At 33.0% G+C, this 23091-nt stretch overlaps 2 protein-coding genes across 4 annotated transcripts; both read right to left on the minus strand.

The window, feature by feature from the left end:
• Positions 1-7624: 7624 nt before the first annotated feature.
• On the minus strand, positions 7625-13733 carry LOC108487001 (chorismate synthase, chloroplastic-like). Its single transcript, XM_017791193.2, has 13 exons — positions 13398-13733; positions 11998-12148; positions 11667-11743; positions 11485-11543; positions 10958-11041; positions 10760-10852; positions 10293-10373; positions 9948-10079; positions 9693-9795; positions 9450-9544; positions 9026-9091; positions 8346-8430; positions 7625-8086 (listed from the first exon to the last, which is right to left on the minus strand). Exons 1-13 carry the CDS (start codon positions 13528-13530, stop codon positions 7953-7955), a joined length of 1293 nt encoding a protein of 430 aa, XP_017646682.1. The 5' UTR covers positions 13531-13733; the 3' UTR covers positions 7625-7952.
• A 345-nt stretch (positions 13734-14078) lies between these two features.
• On the minus strand, positions 14079-22884 carry LOC108489628 (aminodeoxychorismate synthase, chloroplastic). Of its 3 annotated transcripts, none has more exons than XM_053020446.1 (14): positions 22727-22884; positions 21069-21452; positions 20358-20489; positions 19998-20065; positions 19577-19641; positions 19350-19416; positions 18844-19116; positions 18619-18745; positions 17874-18193; positions 17223-17302; positions 16913-17015; positions 16333-16415; positions 15469-16086; positions 14079-14807 (listed from the first exon to the last, which is right to left on the minus strand). In XM_053020446.1, the coding sequence occupies exons 2-14, from the start codon at positions 21403-21405 to the stop codon at positions 14330-14332; spliced, it is 2751 nt and encodes a 916-aa protein (XP_052876406.1). In that variant the 5' UTR covers positions 21406-21452; positions 22727-22884; the 3' UTR covers positions 14079-14329. The 3 variants fall into 3 exon arrangements, with proteins under 3 accessions (XP_052876406.1, XP_052876407.1, XP_017649788.1); XM_053020447.1 differs by lacking the exon at positions 22727-22884 and adding an exon at positions 22399-22672 and having other exon boundaries at positions 21069-21449; XM_017794299.2 differs by lacking the exon at positions 22727-22884 and adding an exon at positions 22399-22672.
• Positions 22885-23091: the final 207 nt, after the last annotated feature.

A 23091-nucleotide genomic window follows, 5' to 3' on the forward strand; every position in this document is an offset into this window, starting at 1 on the left:
TAATAATCTCCATACCAAGTATCTTCTTTGCTGGTTTCAAATATTTCATCTCAAATTCTTCACTTAGTTGGGTTTTGACCTTTCTTATCTCTCTTTTCTCTTTCGCTACTATCAATATGTCATCAACATAAAAGAGTAGATACACAAAAGAACCATCACTATTTTTCTTAAAGTAAACACAACTATCAAAGCTACTTCTTTTTCTTAAAGGAATCAAACCTCTTATACCACTGTCTTGGTGACTGTTACAAACCGTAAAAGGACTTTTTTAGCAAGTAAACATAGTCTTCTTTTTCTAAGACTATAAAACCCTCTGGTTCTTGCATGTAAATGTCCTCTTCAAGTTCTCCATGTAAAAATACAGTTTTTACATCTAACTACTCAAACTCCAAATCATGCATGGCCAAAATACCAAGTAAAGATCGAATCGAACTATGCTTCACAACTGGGGAGAACACATCTGTGAAGTCCTTTCCTAGAATTTGACTGTAACCCTTTACAACAAGCCTTGCTTTATATCTGGGTTATTCATCTCTTAGAGTCCCTTCTTTCTTTTTAAACATCCATTTACAACGAACAACCTTTTTACCTTTAAGAAGTTTCACAAGATCCCATGTTCTGTTTTTGTGAAGTGATTCCATCTCCTCTTGCATAGCAAATATCCACTTTTCTAAGTCTTCACAGTTAACTGCCTCAGAATAATTAGATGACTCTTGGTTTGCATCTATATCTTCAGCCACATTTAAAGCATAAGCACGACATATTTATTAGGAGGTTTAATTTCTCTATTATGAAAAAGTAACTCTATTATGAATTTTTGTACTAACTTGAGGAGTCAACTTTGTTGTAGATTTTGGATTAATCTGATGCTCCACTTGCTTTTGATTTTCTTTACTGGAAAAGTCTTTAAGAGATAAGCTAGGTAGCATAGCAGTTTCATCAAAAACATCTCTGCTAATCACAACTTTTCTATTTTCAGGACATCATAATTTATACACTTTTACACCAGCTTTATAACTAAGAAAAACACATTTAATGGATCTCAGTTCCAATTTCCCATTAACATGAGAAAAAACAGGACTATCAAAAATCTTTAGATCAGAATAGTTAGCAGGATTATCAGATTATACCTCTTGTGGAGTCTTTTTCTCAATGGAAATGGATGGAGATCGGTTGATCAAAAAACATGCAGTAGAGGTTGCTTCGGCCCAAAACGACTTCAGTAAGTTAGCATTCGACAACATACATTGAACTTTCTCCATGATTGTTCTGTTCATTCGTTCTACAACGTTGTTTTGTTGTAAAGTATGACGAACTGTCAAATGTCTCACGACCCCTTCTGACTTGCATAGTTTATTAAACTCATTAGAACAGAACTCTAAGCCATTGTCTGTGAAGAGCTGTTTTATTTGTTTTCCCATCTATTTTTCAATCATAGTTTTTCAAGACTTAAATGCAAAAAACACATTACTTTTCTACTTTAGGAAGAATACCCAAATTTTTCAGGAAAAATCATCAATAAAAGTTAGCATATAATTAGCTCCACCTCTCGAAAGCACTTTGGATGGCCCCCATAGATTAGAATGAATATACTTCAATGTTCCCTTCGTGTTATGGATTCGTCTGGTAAATTGAACTCTCTTTTGCTTCCCAAAAACACAGTGCTCATAGAACTTTAGTTTGCAAATTCCTTGCCCATTAAGAAGTCCTCTTTTGCTCAATTATGCCATACCATTCTCACTCATATACCCTAGGCACATATGCCAAAGTTTAGTAATATCATTATCTAACTAGGAAAAGGAAGTCACAGCTGCATCACCAATAACAGTAAAACCTACAAAACATATAACTTGGTAGTCTTTCTCTTTCCTTTCATCACAACGAGGGAACCTTTGGAAATCTTCAAAACCCTACTTTTAATTATGTATCTATACCTTTTTGCATCAAGAACACTCAACGAAATTAAATTTCTCTTCAATTCTGGAACATGACGCACGTTATTAAGTGTTTTGACAACTCCGTCAAATATCTTAACTTTAATCGTTCCAACACCTACAATTTTGCACGAAGTATTATTTCTCATCAAAATAACATCTTCAAACACTGTTTCATAAGTTGTAAACCAATCCCGATTTAGACTCATGTGGAAGGTGCAGCCCGAATCAAGGATCCACTCATTGCTCACTTTAGATTTGTTGATAGAAGTAACTAGAAGTTCACCATCCCTATAGTCTTCTATAACATCAGCTTCACCGAATTTTTCTAGTTGTTTTCCTTTTTGATTTGCAGCCTCCCTTTTGATCTTATTCTGCAACTTATAACACTCTGATTTAATGTGCCCTTTTTTCTTGCAAAAGTTACAAGTTTTACATCTGTTTGAAGACTTTGATCTACCTTTAGATTTACCTCGAGAATTTCATTCCTATGTCATTCCACGATCATCATTAGCATTTCGATCTTGTCTCCCACAAACAATGAGACTCTCTCCCTGAGAGTCGAGTTTAACTATAAGATGCTTTATCTTATCATACGAGGTCAAAGAATCATAAACCTCATCAACTGTAAGAGACTCGCGGCTATATAAAATTGTGTCTTTAAAGGTTGAATAAGACAGGGAAATGAACAAAGTAAAATCAACCCTAGATCTTCTTTATCATAATGAACCTCCATAGCCTTCAAGTTTGAGAGAATTTCTTTAAACACTGTTAAGTGTTCGTGCACAGATACACCTTTCTCCAAACGATGAGCATAAAGACGCTGCTTCATATGTAACTTGTTGGTTAGAGTTTTCGATATACATATTTGTTCCAGCCTCTTCCACAATGCAGCGGCGATCTTTTCCTTCTTCACATCCTGCAAAATTTCGTTAGACAAATGCAGATGTAATTGTGTTAATGCCTTTCGATCCTTACACTTCTTCTCTTCATTCGTTATTGTCGAAGACATCATATCTATCCCTAGTAGGGCATCCTCTAGATCTATCTGCGCAAGAACTGCTTGCATCTTAATCTGTGACAACGCGCAGAATTTCATACTTCAAAAATGTTATTACCGTGATCAAGATGAACAACCCAGAAGCTCAGATATAAATTTGTGAAAAAATAGAATGTCGGTAATGACAATATATCGCAAAGAAAAGATAAATAAAAATAAAGAACACACAAATTTTTACGTGAAAACTCTTTCGGGAAAAACCACGGGTAGAGGAGAAGAAAATTTACTATGGCGAATTCGAATGATTACAAGAGGAATAGACTATGTCTATTTATAGGCTTTTAAAACCATATTCTAATAGGAGTGTAGTAAGATTGAAACACCTTATTCTAATCAATATAAAAAAGGTGGAGTTTAATAAGATATAAAAAACCTTATTCTAAAATAAAATAAAAGAAGTGCAGTTCTATATGGATTTTACTTTTATATTATTTTACTACTGTATTTTATTTAAATAAGGATTTGGATCACTTAATTCTAACACTAACCATGAACAAGAAATAACTCGAAAATTAATTTATATCTTGAGTTATTATTTAATAATGAAATAAAATTAATTAAGTCATCATAGTTTCACGAGAACAAGTTAATTAAATTAGTTTGCTCATAAATTATTGTATGATAAAGTCGCTGAACTTTAACAAAATTAGAATTGGATAGAGAAAATAATTTAATTAGTATAATTAATTAAAATTATACAAAGAATAAAAAGCATTTTGGGCATATCAAAATCAATTTATCGAGTTGGATAAACAATATAAGTTGGTTTAAAGATCAAATAACACATATAATTAACTAAGTACAAGACTAGGTCCGACAAGGCTAATTTAATTGCAAGGGGTGTCAAAGCCTAGTCCTAGAATAAGGTTGCATGCCCTATAGTACTCCAAGTAGGAGTTGTATTTTTCTGTTAAAATATTATTATTCGGTTAACACTTGTTTAATTAAAACTCTTGTTATTTTCTCTATAACCAAAGAGTAAGGGTTAAGTTAAAAAAATATACTTACACTTTTTACATACATCAATATTGTTTCAAAATATAGAAAGATTATTTTCTCAAATAAATTTTATCTTTTAACAAGAATTTATCTTTTGGTTTCTAGATTTTTAAAGTTTCACATTAAAAGTTTCATCGATTATTGATAGAGCCCACACTCTTACAAATCAAGGTCAAAAATAGTGAAAAAGATCGAGTGGTTGAAAGTTGGGAACAATTTTATCCACCTCGTACAAAATACAAATATGATCTAAGTAAATAAGTTTATTGTATAAACATTACAACTAATAATTTCGAAAGAAAATTTTAAAATTTTGCTGTGCACTATTATGTTGTTTTTAAATCGATTTTTCCAACATACACTCATTTTTCTCATAAATTCCTTAAAATTTCTCATAATTTTGGCCCGAAACTCATGTCGGGACTTCGTTAACATTTCAATTTTTTGTTATGAGTTCATTGTCCATGATTGTGCTGCCTAATCACCCTTACAACTCTGCTTTGAAAAAGCATCGCTCAAAAACTCAGCTAACCTTTTTCCAAATCATCCAACTAGTATTTACGATCAAAGCAACCAGTAAACATACAACAACTGAGAATACTCTACCCTAGCAATTTATTAAAATAATTATGTTTCTATTCGAGCTGTTCAATGGTAGGGTCGGGCCATGGCAAAATTTTAAGCTTGAACTCGGTTTAAAACATGGGCTTAAAATTTTGTCCAAGTCCGACTCCGATAAAATGTTAAAATTCAAGTTCGACTCAGTCATCTCAGATTAAAATTTTTATATTATTATTATTTTATATAAAATAAATTTAAAAATATAATACATCAAATACACTAAAAATATTAAAATAAATATTTCTCAACAAATTGAAAACAAATTAAAAAGTATTTATATTAAGATAAGTGCAATTTAACAAGTAAATGCCTCTAAAATAGTAACAACATTAACAATAAAGTTATACAATATCCAAACAATAACAATAAAATAGTAACAATATAATAGCGAAACCACAGCAAAATAGTAACAAAACAGTAGCAAAACAGTGATAAAACAACAACAGTTTTTTTCACAAGGTCGAGCAAAAAAAGCTAACTTGAGGCCTGATCTTATTTTTTGTCTAAACTCATTTTTTAAGTCTATATTTTATTCAAATTCTCGTATTTTTCAAGTAAACCTTTAGACCAAACCGAATAACCCGCTTATGGACAATTCTACTTCCTACTACATGAAATTTCACTCATCATTCAAACATCGTGACTAAAAACATATATTATATTAGATACACGTGAAAACACTACCCCAAAAGTGTGGAACTGTAAAGGTATAGAAGGTGTTGATTGAGACTTGATCCCATTAAAAACAACATTAATTAATTATTAAACTTTGATTACATAAAGTATTGATGTTTATAGGAAACAGTAAACCCTAATGTACAACCTTTTAATTTTATTCAAAAGCCTTGTCACTCTTTGCCACTATTCCCATAATAAAAGCTTTTTATATTGACAACCAATCGTAAGTCAACACCTTTCAAGGATTTAGCATGTAAATGATGCATCCACAAAAGATAATGAGAAAGAAAAAAAATAATCAAGTTAGTAGGTAATCACACATAATTAAAAATATAAAAAAAAAAATAGACAATTAATCAGAAAGTAAACAACAAAATGTGAGGATGAACACTTATTTTGGTGACCACTAATAGAAAAAGGTTGGTCACGGCTTTGATAGAGTGAGCTCAAATGGTTGATTATATGTGGTTTGGGTTTTAGAAGAGTACTCCAATTATTTTTATGAAAATTTATTAAAGTTGGTAAAAGATAATTCGAGGGATATAGTTCTTTATACCTATGTGGAACCTGGGTATAGAACTCAATGTGTGAATAAAAAATCCAATTATTTACTAAAATAGTAGAAAAGCACAAGTAAAAAGTTTTGTTTTTGTTTCGTAAAAACATGAAAAAAAAATTATATGATGCATTAATGAAAAAGAAAGAAAACAAGTTAGATTCAAAAAATGGTGGTATCATAATTAAATATTAACTGAACCAATGCAAATTGAACTTTACTCTTGATTTGTAAGAAATGTCTTCAGTAGAGTCGCTAAATTTTCAAAATCATTTTTAACCAAAATTAGTTAGACGATATTGGATAAAGATATGGAAAAGTTTGATTCGGAAAATACATTAGTTTTTGTTTAAATAAAAAGAAAAGAGTCAGCTACCAATTATTTGTCTAGGTGTGATCGTACACCTATAACCTTTTAAAAGAAAAGTTTACAAATTCTTTTTAAAAGATAATTATTTGATCGGTGTTTTAGAAATCATGGAAAATTTGAGTTTGAAAGTCGATTATATAGTTTTAAATTTCATATATTTAAAATTTGAATCATGTAAAATTTTTTTGAATAGACATACATTTCATTAATTGAGTGAATTCGATTTAGAAACTAAAAGTAATAAATTTATTTTAATTTTTAAACATTCAATAAGTTTTAACATTAAAAATAATAAATGAGATCTCATCCAGTAATTTCGATAACTATCTCATCAATTTTCTCTAATGCTAATTGCTAAATGTTACCAAACAATAATTTAATGATAAATTAATATTAAATAAAGGTATAATGACTTAATTAATCCTCAAACTTTATAAGAAAAAGTTATTTTAATCTTGTATTTAAATTTTCGCTTCTTTTAACCTTTAAACATATTTCATTAGTATATCTTTATTAATAGATTAATTAATTCTTTTTGAAGTTATTGAGCAATTATTTTCTATAGAAACTATGTAAATCGCTTATAAAATGTATAAAATGATTTGTACCAATTATCATTGGGCTTGTAGTGCCAAGCCCAGGTTTTCTGTGGATCATTTTGGGCCTGAGTTTTTCAATGTCAAAGAACAAAAGAGTAATTATAAGATGGTATAATTATAAATGTTTTAATTTTAAAATTTTTTTGACTATAATTACATCTTATAAAAATAAAAAGGTTGGAAATTATTATCACTAATCACTTCACGTAATTCTTAACCTCTTCTAAGAATTATAGCAAATAATTGACTCTAAATACATTTAGTTTAACAAAATTACTAATTGTAATGATTACCCTACCATATTATAAATATGTAATTATAAGCAATTACAAACACACGTCATTTCATATATTTTATCATATTGATGTTTAAAATATTTTATATTTATCGTATATTTAAATCATTTAAGTGACGATTATAATGAGAACTTTTATGATAAAAAGCACAACACTCGATCATTCTCTTGGTTTGATGCAAAATAAAAGTTGATGTTATTGATTTAAAAAATCCAAAATTACAAATCATCCTAACGTTACATGATGTTTGTAATAGAAATCTAGGTTTTGATTTTGCGGAATCCATGTTCAAGCCGTTTTTATTTTTCTTTTTCTTTTTCAGTCCATGATTATAGCATGAACAAATAATTATATCATGATCTAAAAACACATTTTATTTCTCATTGTTATCATTATGGTTGCTATGTGTTATTTTAATAATGTTATGGTGTCTAGTATTACCATATCTACTAATTACCCTTCATTGTACACTCTCGAGAAACAAAATAAGTAAAAGATAAAGAGTAGAAAATCAATTAAAAGTTGTAAAAATACATTAATTATAATCTTTAAAATATAGTGTCATTTGACACTGCCTAATAGAAAACACCCCCGAGTGAAAATGTTTCATGATTCTTCAACAATTATTTATTATTGGTTTACAAGCTAAGTGGAAATAATAAAGCAATCTCCTATATTTATAATAGAATTTTTATTACAAAGAAATGGCAACAAACTCTTCCACTAGGTGTTGACAAAAACATTAAAACCAAAACATTCTCATGAAAAATGGAGTATTTAAGAAAATTCAAGTTGATGAAAGCAAGGGCCGATGTTGCCGGTTCTGCAACCATTCAAGTCTATATATTTGCCGGTTCCAAGTTCAACGGTTCTTGTAACTCCGAATTGATAGGGAAAAGGTTACATTGTGCATATTGTGCCATTAATTGGTCCACAAGCACCAACGCTACCATCGCTTCAACCATCGGCACCGCTGCATCACCCAAATCAACACCACAGATTCATTAAAATCCTAACTGAGATTAATATCATAGCTATTTGTAGATATTGTTTGGAAATGAAGGACAATATCAAATGGTTTAACATGATTTTCCAATCGATGTAAGATGTTAGTCCTAGTTCTCAAGGAATTTAGTTGCCTTCGAAAATGGCAGTTGCAAAAGGAAAATGTATAGATACTAATCTACGAAAGAAGGTAAAGGTAAACGGAAAACTATCATCCAAAGAAATACCTCGAGGGACAACACAAGGATCATGACGACCACGGGCTAGTAGTTCTATATCTTGTTTTTCTCGAGTCACCGTGTGCTGTTTCTTCTGCAGAAAATATCACAAAAGCCACACCGATTTTTAACTGAACTAAGAACCAAAAACTGTGAAAAGAATACTGTAAACAAAAATAGGACAACTGTTACCTAATTTGAACACAAAAATGTGATTAATTTAAACATAAGTAGCAGCTATATTTTAATTCGGGCGCTGGTATGACTATAGGTATGTATCTGACATGGATATATCCAAAATTTTCTAAGTTTTCTCTTTTTGTTTTCAGATATAAATCAAACATCATTATCAAATACCACTACTTCAAGAAAAATGAAGTCAGAAAACATAACACGGTAACTCTAGGCTATATAAATAAGCCAGCAAATGGACTCCAGACTACTAGTTCTCAAAAACAACAGCCTAGCGCCAAAGATAAACCCCGTTCACTTAAGAGTTAACACAAAGAGCAGCAGAAACTTCAAGACTATTTTATGACAACCTTGGAAAGTTCATAACGCACTCTTTACAAATCCAAACAGAATTTAGACAATAAAAACAAATTATATGATATAAAGATTTATAACACAAATCATACTAGTCATACAATGTAGGAAACAAATAAGCAGGCAAAGAAAATTAAACTTACACCAATTGTAGCTGTTGGCTTGAAAGCTACTCTCATATTTATAATTTCCCCATTGGATATTCCACCCTGTAAGTCAACATTACAATCACACAATTTGTGTCAGAACAAATGAATTTAGCCAAGAATTAAGAAGTTGGAGAATAAAAACAAATCAGTTTGTATTTGCTGCATTGGTTATCGGCACACCAATAGAGTATTGCTACCAAGACAGACAGAGATAACAACAAACTAAGTCACCCGAACTATGGTGTGTGTAAGACACGAGTATGTATCCAAAATGAATATCTTAATTTTTCTCAATGCTTTTCCATGTATTCAATAGGTCATATCCCCAAACCATGTCCAGATATGTGTTGGACATTGGTGTTGGACGTGGGCAACTACTGAGAGTCAAATCAAGAAAGATAACAAATAAAATAAACACCTGTATCCCACCGGAGCGATTTGTTCTTGTCCTTATTCTTCCATGTTCATCAGTATAGAACTCATCATTATGTTCACTACCGGTCAAGAAAGTACCTGCAAGGGGTTTTATTGGACAGCATTTAGAACAAACTTACAATGCAACTAAGCTGAAAAATTACCACACAGACCATTTACCAACTCAATTAAAAAAAGATTTAGATAAATGAACAGTAGTACCACGAAAGTACAAAAATTTCTTAACCTGCAAATCCACTCCCAAATTCAAAGCCTTTGGTTGCAGGTAGTGACATTACAGCCTTAGCAAGCTCTGCTTCAAGCTTATCAAAAACTGGTGAACCAAGCCCCTGACATGGAAGAATATAGATTTTCAGTTCTATAGAAAACTTCCAGGAGAATTTGGATGGTACAACTAAAGCATTTCCATCATTTTAAGATCAAGGGCTACCTAAATTTTCAGTCTAAACATGTGTGTATGAGAGAGACAGAATGTACATACACGTGGAGCATTCCTCACTATGCATGTGACAACTCCGCCAATAGAATTTCCTCTTGTCCGCACAGCATCAATAGCAGCGATCATTTTCTCAGCATAATCAGGATTTGGGCACCTCACAATATTGCTCTCTATCTGACATGTAGTCGAAAATAGTTAGATAATGGCTACAATAAATTGGTCTGAAATGAAAGGAAGTCAACAATCTAGACAATTTGTGAGCGAAAGTTGACCAAAATGCGTAATATATCTCAAGATAAATACATTTTAGAAATTGAGGAAAAGTCTCTAGTAACCAACAACAACTTGTTTTAGATCAAGACTTAAATAACTGAGAAGAGTTTAAACCTGATCAAGAGTTACAGTGTCATGGTCAACTGAGCCATCTGGAAGAACAACCTGGTGAACTTGAGAGACATAGGCAAGAACCTAAAAGACAAGATAGACATTACGAAGAAACCCAAAAATAAAAGACACACAATTTCGTAAGAGAACTAGAATCCACACCCCTATCCATTGAAGCTTGAAACATAGTTAAAGACTTAACACTATGTTGTACTGAATGTATTCATCCATTCAACACAAGACAGATGTTTTCAATGAGAAACACATCATGTCAGGAAAACAGTTATCATTTTTTTGTTTGTTAGTAAAATCATAGATTAATTGTTTTGAAGCCAAAACAAATTAACCAAATGCCTAATGACTACCAAGTACAAATATTATCATAACTTCAGAGAAAAGAATAGTGAATTACAACCATATAAAACAAGATTAAAGGATAAAAAGTTCAATCTGACCAGCTGAAGACATACCTCAGTTCCTGAAAACAGCTTGAGAATTTTCTTAGCAATAGCTCCAGAGGCAACTCTTCCAATGGTTTCTCTGGCGGATGATCTGCCACCACCCTTCAATTACAAGTCCAATTCAGATGATTGCGTCCAAACAACTCTGCTTCTCTTATAAAACGATGGAAGAAATTGAAATATTGGGTTGATAACAAAGGGCATTACCTGCACTGCCCTGACACCATATTTCATGTCATAAGTGGCATCAGCATGAGATGGCCTATAAGCTATTGACATTTCCTTGTAATCCTGAAAGTAGAATGGCATCATCAATGAATCCTTCTAGTCCCATAAGAACAAAGAATGAAGCCAAAATTGAGCAAATGTTTGTCATATTATATGTATGCTTTCCTCGAAATTTCTGACATATTAAAGTCATGATTCTTAGCTGAAAGGGGATTCACTAGATTGTACTCCAAAGAAGTACATATTTTCACATTATCTAACTACACTACTTATATAGCTGTGCATCATTTGATTCATTGATGAGCACTCATTCCCTGTCTAGTAATATCACCTCTAGAACTACAAACTGAGCCTTGAAGGGTTTTAAATAGATTAGTTCTAAATGGTGATTCAAAATAGAGTGCACCCATTTTGAACCCTATGCCAGAAATCAAAAGACCAACCAAACGATTGTTCAACCTCATATTAGTTTTCCTATTATAGACCCAATAACATATAATACTCACATGTCCTCTCTGATCAGTATTTGGTACAAGTACATGGATTGGTGTTCCAGTAGTCACTCCTGCAGTTTTTCATGAAAAGTTTATTTAAACACAAAATATGAACAGTGATATGAAACAACAACAATGATGGCTGAAGATAACACTAGAAATTTGGAAGATCCAGGGGAAAAGAACATTTTAACCTTCGGAAACTCCAGAATATATTCGGCATGTGTCTGTCTCTTTCCTTGGGGTAGTAATTCGGCTCTGACCTGGCCTCCTGCAGAAATATGTTGACTATTAATCCAAAAGAACAAAGAAACTTGCATCAAAGAGATGAGAAATTATATGATTAAAAGTAAGTTATAGTACAGTGTTCTATCGTTAATAGGCCAATCCTGTTCACAAGCACTACCACTAGATCAATGTGCAATGAATATGAATCCCACAGTACTACCTCGAGGATGCACAAACCTTCTCTAAAGGCAAGCAAAAGAACGAATGAAATAACGCTAAGCTCTCAAAATCAAGTACCTTCGATCAAGATCACCTTGCAAATCAGCTTCTGAGAGAGGAATCCTAGGAGGACATCCATCAACTATACAACCAACACCACCTCCATGAGATTCTCCAAAAGTTGTAACACGGAAATAATTTCCAAATGTGCTCCCAGCTGCTTGTATCTCTGTTAGGCAGTACAGTTTGTCAGACTTTAGAAGCTCAACTGGGGGAGTGGTGGGGGTATTATTTTGGAGAAACTATTTCTAAGAATATTACAGGTGCTGCAAAGATACACTAACATTGTTTAATTTCTAACAAACATACAATTTAAGTTGATACACAAACATTGTTTAATTTCTAACAAACATACAATTTAAGTTTCATTAGCACATGAAGAAACTACATCCTCAACATAGTAATTTCATTGGTAGAATTCCTGATAACTCCAATGATTCACAAAAAGTTGATGCAAGCACAGAAGAATCCCACAGGTAATAGAACATAATTACACAGGTGAAGAGAGTCTTATAGTTGTGATATGGTACCAGGACTCTTTATTTTTCCCTAGAGTACTTATGTCCGATACATAGTCAAACATGGGAATGAAGTGCGTTCCCATGTCGGACAAATACCCCTACCCGACACTCACACCTGAGTCTGGGTAACATACTTATGATCAAACAAAAATAGCATTTCAATGTAATTTACAGACACCCCAAGATGTCTCAGCCTAGTGGAAATATGTTACCATCAATCTTAATGATAAAAACTCTAATCAAATCAAGTAAACTAGCATGTAACACTATAGATTAGTGCATGTCTCTCAGCCTATTGTGTATACTGATCACAAAAGTTCACTCCCTGGTCAAAACATGAACATAACAACACCTATAGCTGCTATAAACATCTGAATCTAATATCGAACTTTCGTCATGCATAAACAGATTTCAATGCTGACACAAATATCGATTAAGTCAACACTTGAGAGTTGTGACTATTAATCATAATAAAAGTACATCACTGCGACACCAAAGCCATCCTCAAATGTGATTTTAGCATGATGACAATAAGGGTTCTATAAAAAAAGCATAAAATAACACCTAACACTGTATTAACCTGATGGCAAAGTTTTATCAGTGATCGCTCAAACCATAATGTACTACAATTTAGGCATAAAATACATACAAATTACAACAAAACACACAAATTTGAAGTTAATAACTACCTAATCACCTAGAAAGTAGTAATCCTGCAAAAAAAAAAAACTAAAATTTGCTTCTAATTCGCATATATCAATAAACAGCTAATTCCAACAGCGACAACTGCAAAACCCAATATCCACATTGAGAATCGAAGTTAAAAACAAAAAAGTTTCTTTAAAGAAAAATGCAGAAACCCCAATTAAAATTTGAAGCTCAAATAACAAAACTTACGAAGCTTTTTGTGGGTTCTTGGTTTGATTGAGATGCGAAGAGAGGAAAAAGAAAGTCTTTGAAGATCAGGAGAAAGAGAAGAATTGGGTTTAGTAGCTCCAAGGAAAGGCTTGGATGTAATGGAAGAAGCCATGAAAGCTTTGAAAACTTAGAAAACAAAAAGTGGGTAGAGCTTGAAAGAGATGAAGAAGAGATTGAGCTAATAAAAATGTAAGATTTGGTAGGAGGAGGATTTTGAGAATGGAGGGTTGGTGAGTTTGGGTTGTTGGATTTTGTGACTCTTGGAGGGTTATTTATTTATTCATTTATTTATTTTGAACTAACACGTTCACCGAACCTTTAGGGGTCTTTTTAGTTTAAATAAAATATAATTTTAAATGATTAGAGAAAAATTCATATTTTGATGGATTTAAGGAAATTGAAAGAGGTGAGTTTGATTATATTGAAATACATTATTGAGATAGTTTATAGGTCGAGAGAATTTATGGATAGTATCAAAAATTAAAATTTATTTTAATGTGAAATTTTATTTTTTATAAAATTGATAGTCTATAAATATTATAAAGACCGATATCTGAACCATTATATTTTATTTGTCATGTCAAACATTTGAGTAAAACAAAATTGTTTGTTTGATGTGGAAAAAAATCATATTGAGCACGAACTGAAATATATAAAAAATTATAAACTCATAAATTTCTATTTCCAATCAATTTATAGTACAGAAGTTCAGAACATCATTGCTTGAACCAAATAGTTTTTTGTTTGATTTTTGGCAGAAATAAATGAGGGATAACATGGTAAGCTAAACTAACATTGTATTGCTGCATTTTCTGCAGATTATGGCGTATATTCCTGTGACAATAATTCAACACAGCAAAAATTAACGGCAAAGACTGTTCGTATTTGATTCAGCTGACAAATAACCGCGATTAAAATTCCATCACAGCATTGGCTGGAGCACGCGTTTTAAGTACCATTTCCTCATACTCCTTTTCCGGATCTGATAGGGCAACGATGGCCCCTCCTGCACCTATAGTTGCTTCATTTTCATGTATGACAACTGTTCTTATCACGATATTAAGATCAAATGTCTGATTATAGGAAAAGAATCCAATGGAGCCCGAGTATATACCACGGGAGCAGCTCTCGATGGAATCTAAAAGTTCCATTGATCTCAACTTTGGGGCCCCCGTCATTGAACCGCCAGGAAATGCTGCCTTAACGCAATCAACAGCGCTAACATTTGACTGCTTTTTCCCCCGGATTGTACTCACCATAGTATGAACAGTTGCGTAAGATTCCACCTCCATGAGATGTGGCACATGAACGGTGCCCGGTTCACAGACACGACCAAGGTCATTCCTCAGAAGATCGACAATCATTAAATTTTCAGCCTGATCCTTTTCACTGCAGAGAGAGAGAGAGAGAATTAGTTAAACCTCAAATGAAATTAAGTATAACATGGAAAAAAATTAAGGTTTTAATCCATCATGCTTTCAATTTTAGTTTAACAGGTCGGAATCCGGTGAATATATAACTTCAAATTGCAATGTTACTCTCCAATCCAAAAGATTTCCTTCAAACATAAATGCATCAATGAAAATTGCATATCGACCAGGGTCAATCCTTTCTACCACCTGCAATTACATAAAACAATACAGGATGCAAGGTTCTTTCAGGGAATGGTTTCAAGTATTCACCTTTCTATGATAAATTTCCACCTTATACTTTTTCTATATGAACAAGGCAACAACCATAACACTGATAAGCACGAGTAGCATGTAAAATAAGAGGCCATTGTACAATTTTTCACTAAACCAATTTCAGATGATAGGCCACAAGCCCCACAACATCAGAAAATCCATCAGTACTCTTTAAGTAAAACAATATTGAGACTCATTTCTTCTACATAAGAAATAATTGCAAGCATACCTCCTCTTGACCATGGATTCCTTTTTCTTTTGACTGTGTAACTAAAATATCATTTTTCAACTAAAAGGTATTGAGCAAAATCAGGAAAAGAAAAACCCAACAATAACTTTTGTGTAGCTAGAATAGATCAAATTACCTATACTGCAATTGTAACTTGAGCCGTTCATCTTTCTCCGGTGTTGTACCACGAGCAATGGTTCCCTTAATTGGCTTGGCTTCAAGTATACCATTTCTATCTAGTCGCAAGAACCTCTCAGGCGAAGAAGAGCATATGCATAAATTTTCCTTTGAAAAATTTAGCCATGAAGCATAGGGAGCTGGATTTTTCTCTCTAAGATGAAGATAAAGTCTCAAAGGATCTACTTCCCCAATGAATTTTCTGAACTGAGTTGTGAGGCAGAGCTCATAGCTTTCTCCATCTTTAATGTACTCCAGACATTTCTCAACATCACTCACGTATTGCTTTTGGGATTTCTCAGAAAGAAAACCTGCTTCACGTGGAGAGTTTGCCACAGGTTTTGAAATCCGCTCATGTAATTGTCTTGTTGCTGAACCTTTCAAGCTGACAAGCTTCTTTTCAGTATCATCCAGCCATTGGGTCTTAGTTGTATTTCCTTCTTGTAAGGACAATACATAAACATCATTGGTATGATGATCAATAACTACAAGGTTATCGGCAAAGAAAAAGCAAGCATCTGGAGTTGTGGATTTGTGAGCATTAGATGCTGCGCCACATTCTACTTTAAGATTATACCTGCAATAGGAGCAAATTCATGTAAAGCGAGAAAAATTCACATTACAGCATGATAACACCGTTTCCAATCCACCGAGAGTCAATGAACTGTTGGTTGTGTTGGAACAAGGAAGTGGATACACAAGGGAAATCCAATAAAATTACAGCTAGAGATAAAATACGATTCTATCAAGCTCAAAGAACCTTTTATTTTCGTTTCAGAAGCAGAAAGAACGAAAGAAATCAACATTTGTACAAACAACATACCCTATGTAACCGATAAATCCACCGTAGAAGTCAAATGGCAGGCCTTCATAATCTTTTTCCTCGTGATACAGTGACAGAAGCTCCTGTTACATGAAGAGTTACCATAAATTCAAACTGTTTAATCATATAAATTAGCATGAAAACCAAACATCATTTTCAGTATGATTGGAAGATACACAATCAACACATTACTATTATAGGCTTGGACAGAGTATTTTTATTTTTCATAAACAAGTTTGAACAGTCACCCGGAGAGATATACACTCGAAGCATCCAAACCTAAAGCTAACATGAAGTCTATTTGATAACCAAAATACTATGGGATAAATTCTGACACAGGTATTTTCAGATCTTTCTAAGTTTATCCATGTATTTGGAGGTCCTAGGAGAGTCATATTTCCCCAGCTATGTCCAGATAGGTGTTGGACACAATGTATTATACGGCTACCTTAAGAAAATGAAGAGTTGGAGCAACATAGATAGCGTCTTCAAATTTCTATTATATTCTCACAACTTTTATCGACGTTATCTGATGTGCTGACTAGGAATGACTAATACATCCATCAAGATTCATAAATACCTTGTTCAAATATTCAAAAAAACCTTCTTCCAGAATTTTGCTGCAAGTAAAGCCTTTGTTATCTTCAATCAATAAATGACCTCCGCGTTCACCAGCTGTATCACTACAAAAGGAATGAACTGTTTAACTACCATATGATACTCAAAACAACTAATGAATATCGATCGTCAAGCAAGTAATCACATAAATAGGCCTGGGTAAAAGCATAAAGAAAAATCACCTAATTTGGAACCTCAAAAATACTTATGAAGACAAAAAGAAAATTTGACTATATCGATTGAGAGATAACAGGAATAGATTACGTTCAAACCTTTCTTCAGACAGTCTGAAAGTTAATTGCTTCCAAAGATCTCCACCTTTACCCCCCATGAACGAAAACCGTGCTCTTCCCTGAATGTCACAGGGAAAAATTAGGATCACTGAAAGAGGATATCCATCACAATAAATATCCCTATATAAGGACCATGGAACACATTGGCTTCAGGCTAGTTGCTTCTAAACAGACTACTAAGCCTTTTGCTTATGCAAATGATAATTGAAACTTAGATCAAACAATTCAAAATGCATTCTTACTAAAAATTTTGACTATGATTGAAAAGAATCTATGACATTAATCTCAGAAGATTATGCAGTAGAATAAATTTTATGCATTCTTTTATGTCAGCCAGAAGTTCCATCTTGGTCAAGCACGACATGAATAGCCAAAACATTAATTTGGTCTAGATTTCAACAGCAAATCATAAATGTCAATGATGAACTCCACAACTTGCTAATTCACACATACGGTTTACATAGTATAAACGCACATTGCATTACAACTCTATGTCAAATAAATGCACTAGAAAGAGAATTCCATATAAATAGCAGGATCAAAATAACTAAAACATATAAATAAAATGAATAAATGATTGAAAATTGCAATGTTCCATATGCAAGGGATTTCACTGAGCAATAAACCAACCTTCTCTGTTGATGAACTGTCCAACCAAAAAGTGTTTTCAGCCTTATTTTTCCCAAAAAGTTCGGTAAATATGTTTCTTGCTCCACCGACTTCACTTGCCAAGTGACCGAACTTCCTCCATTTCAACCTTAGAAATTTAGCACCTAAGCTCGGAGGCAAAATATTTACCATATCAAAAAATCCTAAATTTCGCTGATTTGCACCTCGCATAAATTGCCCACTGCTACAAGCTTCTCCATTAACTCGGAAATCTGCCTTTTTTACTGATTGCCTATGAACAGCTCCAAAAAGTCCAGTAGCATGGGGTACCTGCATGGACGCTAAAACAAGTTTACTGCTCAGAGAAGCATATGCATCTCCCTAGGCAAAGCAGAAGATAAAAAGCAGCAGCTAAAGCAGAGGTCTCGGTCAAATAACAATATGTAATTTCAAATTGTCTAAAAAGTATTCAGACAAATGGAAAGAGGCAGGTCAAATCATTTTCAGCTATACTAAACCACCTTTTACCCCATAAGAACACCATGTTTAATATCATACAGATTATAATCCAAGTTATTATTTTAATGAAATGAGCATCTCCAAAGTCTGAACAGCCAAAATAGAATATCTCCCATACCTCTATGGTTGACAAGAGAAAGGGAGTGTGGGATAGAAAGTTCTTTTTTTTTTTTTTCATTAAGGATAGAAAGCAAGTCAACAACACAAGTAGTACAAAAGTTATATTTCTAAAGGAGTTTCATTTTACCAGTATAATGGATATTTCTGTCACTGCTGAATGACGAACTCATTTGTAACCAATAATCCTTGGTTATTTCTCTGAAGTTCTTGAATATCTGTCTCCCGTAAGTTGTAGCAACACTTTCGGGATGAAACTGAAGTAAAATTATAAAAGTCAAGAGAATAGCTAAAGAAATACAGATAAAGGGAAATATAGAAGCGAAGTTTAAAACGAGATAATCTTGGAGCTTACCTGCACGCCATAATGAGGCCAAGTAGCATGCCTAATGCCCATTACAACTTTTCTACTTTTTGTTCCGTTAACATGACCCCAATAACTTCCATTTTTTGCTGAAAAAGAGTCAAAGTTTGCTTTCTGTCTTTCACTCTCATAAGCATCGGGGATGGCATCAAACTTCTGGGTCTCAAGGAAAGAAAGTGTGTCATCGGAAGCAGTCCAAGCTATTGGTATGAGATCTTTTGGGAGAGATTCTGCATCTATAACAAGTGAATGGTATCGAACAACCTGTAAAAAAGAACAACCAACAGGTTCAAAATGACACAATCACTGCATCATAGTGACTGTTTAATATGACAGCAGTTAACACAACTATAGTCCTCCACATGTTTATCCCATCAAAAGAGATGCCAAAATAACAAATGATACCACATAACTGTGCAGAAACATACAAAGGAGCTTTTACAGAAATGGGGAGACCATTGTTTTCACATTCAAGCTCAATATAAGAGAAACCTGACCTTGAACCTTGAATTTCTGCCAGACGGTATATTAGCAAATAGATTGCAGCCGTTGTGCTCAATTTCACTGTACACAACAAGGAAAAAATAAATGCAAAGGAAAAGAAGAACAAAATAATTTGAAATCCATTATTTCATACTTGTAAAAATACTGCCATTTAGTGAGATTGGTTTATCATCTGAACATCAAGAAAATAAAAGAAACTTGTAATGATATATCACGATACCTCAAGCGTCCATGGATTGGCTCAGATGCATGGATAATTTGAGCACCATGTGCATAACCTAGAGCCTGCCAGATCGACTTTCAATTAAATATGGACAAACAGTTCCCAGTAAAAGAGTGTGAAAGAGTGGAACCCGATCCGGACACCTAGAACTTAATAGTGCAAATAGAATCCTCATAGATGTTTTTCAACATAAAACAGCATGTTGACCAAAAACTTTGAAGTCCAGCAAAGAAAATTGCAAAACACAGATTGTATAATGAAAAATAAAATCACGACGCAGCTCAATTTTAAGTCCATTAAGATTGAATAACTGAACTGAAATGATGACATAAGATGGAAAATTCAAGCATAACATTGTAGTGAAGAAGCTATAACATTTTCTCATTAAAATGGTAATAAAAGCATGGAAAGGAAATACCTGATGCCCAAGGCAAACACCCAAAATAGGGATATCCCAGCACTCTAACAGAAGCTGACGACACACTCCTGTAAATTTCAACGTGGTTTATTAGACATGGTCATAATCTGAGAACCCCAAATAGATTGCATTCTTCAACACCACTCTTTTGGATTGAGGAGGTAATATCAACTACGCTGATTTAAGTCAAAAACTATTTGACTGCATTATATTACTTCAAAAAGCATAGGATTTTGGTGAGAAGGCGCATATAGAAGTATATCACAATTTAAACTACTACTGATCGTAATAACTCAAAGCCCTGATTCTCTATTCCTTTAACCCGCCATGTAAGTTGAATCCTACTTCTAACAGTCTTACCTATATCTGCAGGGCATGTTGGAGAACCAGGTCCAGGCGATATAACAATATTATCAAAAGCACCGTCCTCATACAAGAGGCGGTAAATGTCTTTCCATGTCAGCTCATCATTTCGCACAACTACGGGTGGCACTGACAAAATTACAGACCATAAGGAAAGATGTCAGACAACTTCCACCAAGTTAATATTTAGTTCTTCTTTAGTAACAAGAATTTATTCCACCATGCAAAGTGCAGAAAACTAATAGAAAAGCTTTCAGGTTATAGGGGGGATGAAGAAGTAGCATAAAAGAAATTGAGAATTCAGATGAAGTTGTAACTTAATACATCAATGAACATTCGAAAACCATTTTAGATCATAATGCCCAGATCCACCATTTGTTTTGGAGTATGAAATCAATGTTTTGAAATCTCAAAATGGAGACTAAACAATGTATCATATGCCCGAAAACATCTTTATCACATAACTGTTATGTATACCTCACTAGGGTTCATAAGGAGAACTCCATAGGTTTCTTGATGTAAAAACAGAAACATATTTCCATAGAATTCAATACTACATATCCTTATGTATTTAAATTTAAAGTTATCATAAATGCAACCAATCTATTTGAAAAGAATTTAAGTAAGAAATATATAAGTAATTGCTATAAATATATGCACATGCAAAGGCATACACAAGTAGGAAGGAGATGGAGACAGAGAACTCACTGCCATTAATTACACTTAGCTCCTGATAAATGTTGTATGTGTAACTATCATAGTTATCAATTAACAATGTCCTCACAAATTCCAGCTTCTTTCTTGGCTCCATTTGCCGTTTCTTTCCCATGAATGATCCCTCTAAATGGCCAGGAACTAGATGGCTTGATATCACCAATTTTCTAGCATCAGAATATGATGATAGAAAATAATCCTTTTTTATGTAACCACCAGCCCTTGTGAAAGATTTAGATGCCACTGGATTTGCCTTTGCATTCTTCAAACTCTCTAAACTTGGATATGAGAGTTCAGAAGAAGAACATAAAGTGAAGCCCATTTTTTGCATCAAAAGGGAAGTTTGGTAAAAATTTAGACGAAAACTCCCCTTACCTTCTGCAGAAAAAGTTCCTCTCATTAGATTTTTTTATAAAATACCTTTCCAAACCTCAATGACTATACTACGCAATGTGACAGTACTCTTGCCACCATCTACAGATCTATAAGGAGATTACTTAGGTCATGCTTAAAGTGAACAAATTTACGTTAGAAGCCAATTTTTTCCCCTTCATAAAAAAGGAGAATTTCTACCTACAGATGCCTTTGAGGCTAACCTATTATGCAATATAGCTATAGCCATTGAAAGAGGCAACCTTGTATGCATCAAGTAAACACATATTAAAATATAAATGTATGCAAAATGAATAAGTAAACTAATGCTACTTTTTACCAATAGATTTGAATATAAAAGATCATAAGATGTAATTAAACAGATAAAGTAGATCATAAGATAAAATGATTTTCATTCATTTCAAATGAGAACAATAGCCTAATCCTACATAATAAAACCTTCAGCATCTTTGGAAGAAAATGAATAAAGTGACCATTAATTGAAAAGGCAAATCTGGTTGCTAAGAGTTATGAAATTGCACAAACAATGACCTTTCATTATGAGACAAATATAAAAGCACACAAGTGTAACACAAATCATACTGCAAAGGTCCAACGCAAACATAAAAAAAGTACCCTTTTCAAAAGAACTGGAAAAGGAAAAGAGAACCTTTGTAATAAAGCCAAAAAAAAAAAAAATCCAATTGAAGTAACAATCTAACATATATGCAATAGCAAAGGGTGTCAAAAACTCAAGTATTCAGAAGAAACAAAAATCCATTATTTATTGAACTATTAAAACGACATATAAGAAACATTAATAAAAAAAAATACAAAAAAATAATAATAATAAAAGTTGATAAGTAGATCTTACACATAAAGAAAGAAACAATTAAAAAAGGAATAAAACCCAAAAGACTGGAACATAAGAGAAGGTGAAAGAGACCAAAACCTTAAAGATTGTTTGAACATAAAGTTTGATGCTTTTGCAGAGGGTGTTTTGTATATTGGTGAAAAAATGGTGGAGGAAAGATAGGATAGAAACAAAAAGGATTTGAAGCTGGTGGAGAAGGAGGCGCCTAACACGGGCTGAAAAACATAGAAAAGCAAAAGGCAAAGAGAAGTGGATCCAGATTCCAGAATTTAGTTGGCCATTCGACCCCACTTGATTTTGGGAAATTTTTTTTCCTTTATTTGATAAAATTTTGGGACAAATTTATGGACGTCAATAATCAAAAAATTTTGGAGGAAAATAGAAAAAAAAAATAAGAAAATCTTACCACCTTTCAAGTCCCAAGGAATGGCCCGGCATACATATATTTATTACTTTTTAAATACAAAAGCTTTCTAATCCATCCGTAGGTGTTCAATTGATTTGTAATAATAATTAAAATAAAAAAACTCTAAAATTTTTATTTTTTAAGTCGTTTGCTTCTTCTCTTACATTTTTGTTTAGCAACACCTTAATCTTCGAGTTGGTTACTGCCCACTTATAGCTTCCTTATTTGTAGATAAAGTCAATTCAGAATTATCTTTTATTTTAAGGTATAACTTGTATTCATATGCTTCATATTCGTCTGGAGTTTACTCCCAAAAATATAATCATCCCTACCCCTCACATCAACCTCACGAGCCTCTTATCTAT

Source organism: Gossypium arboreum, chromosome 10 (assembly GCF_025698485.1).
Source record: "Gossypium arboreum isolate Shixiya-1 chromosome 10, ASM2569848v2, whole genome shotgun sequence".
Taxonomy (NCBI): domain Eukaryota; kingdom Viridiplantae; phylum Streptophyta; class Magnoliopsida; order Malvales; family Malvaceae; genus Gossypium; species Gossypium arboreum.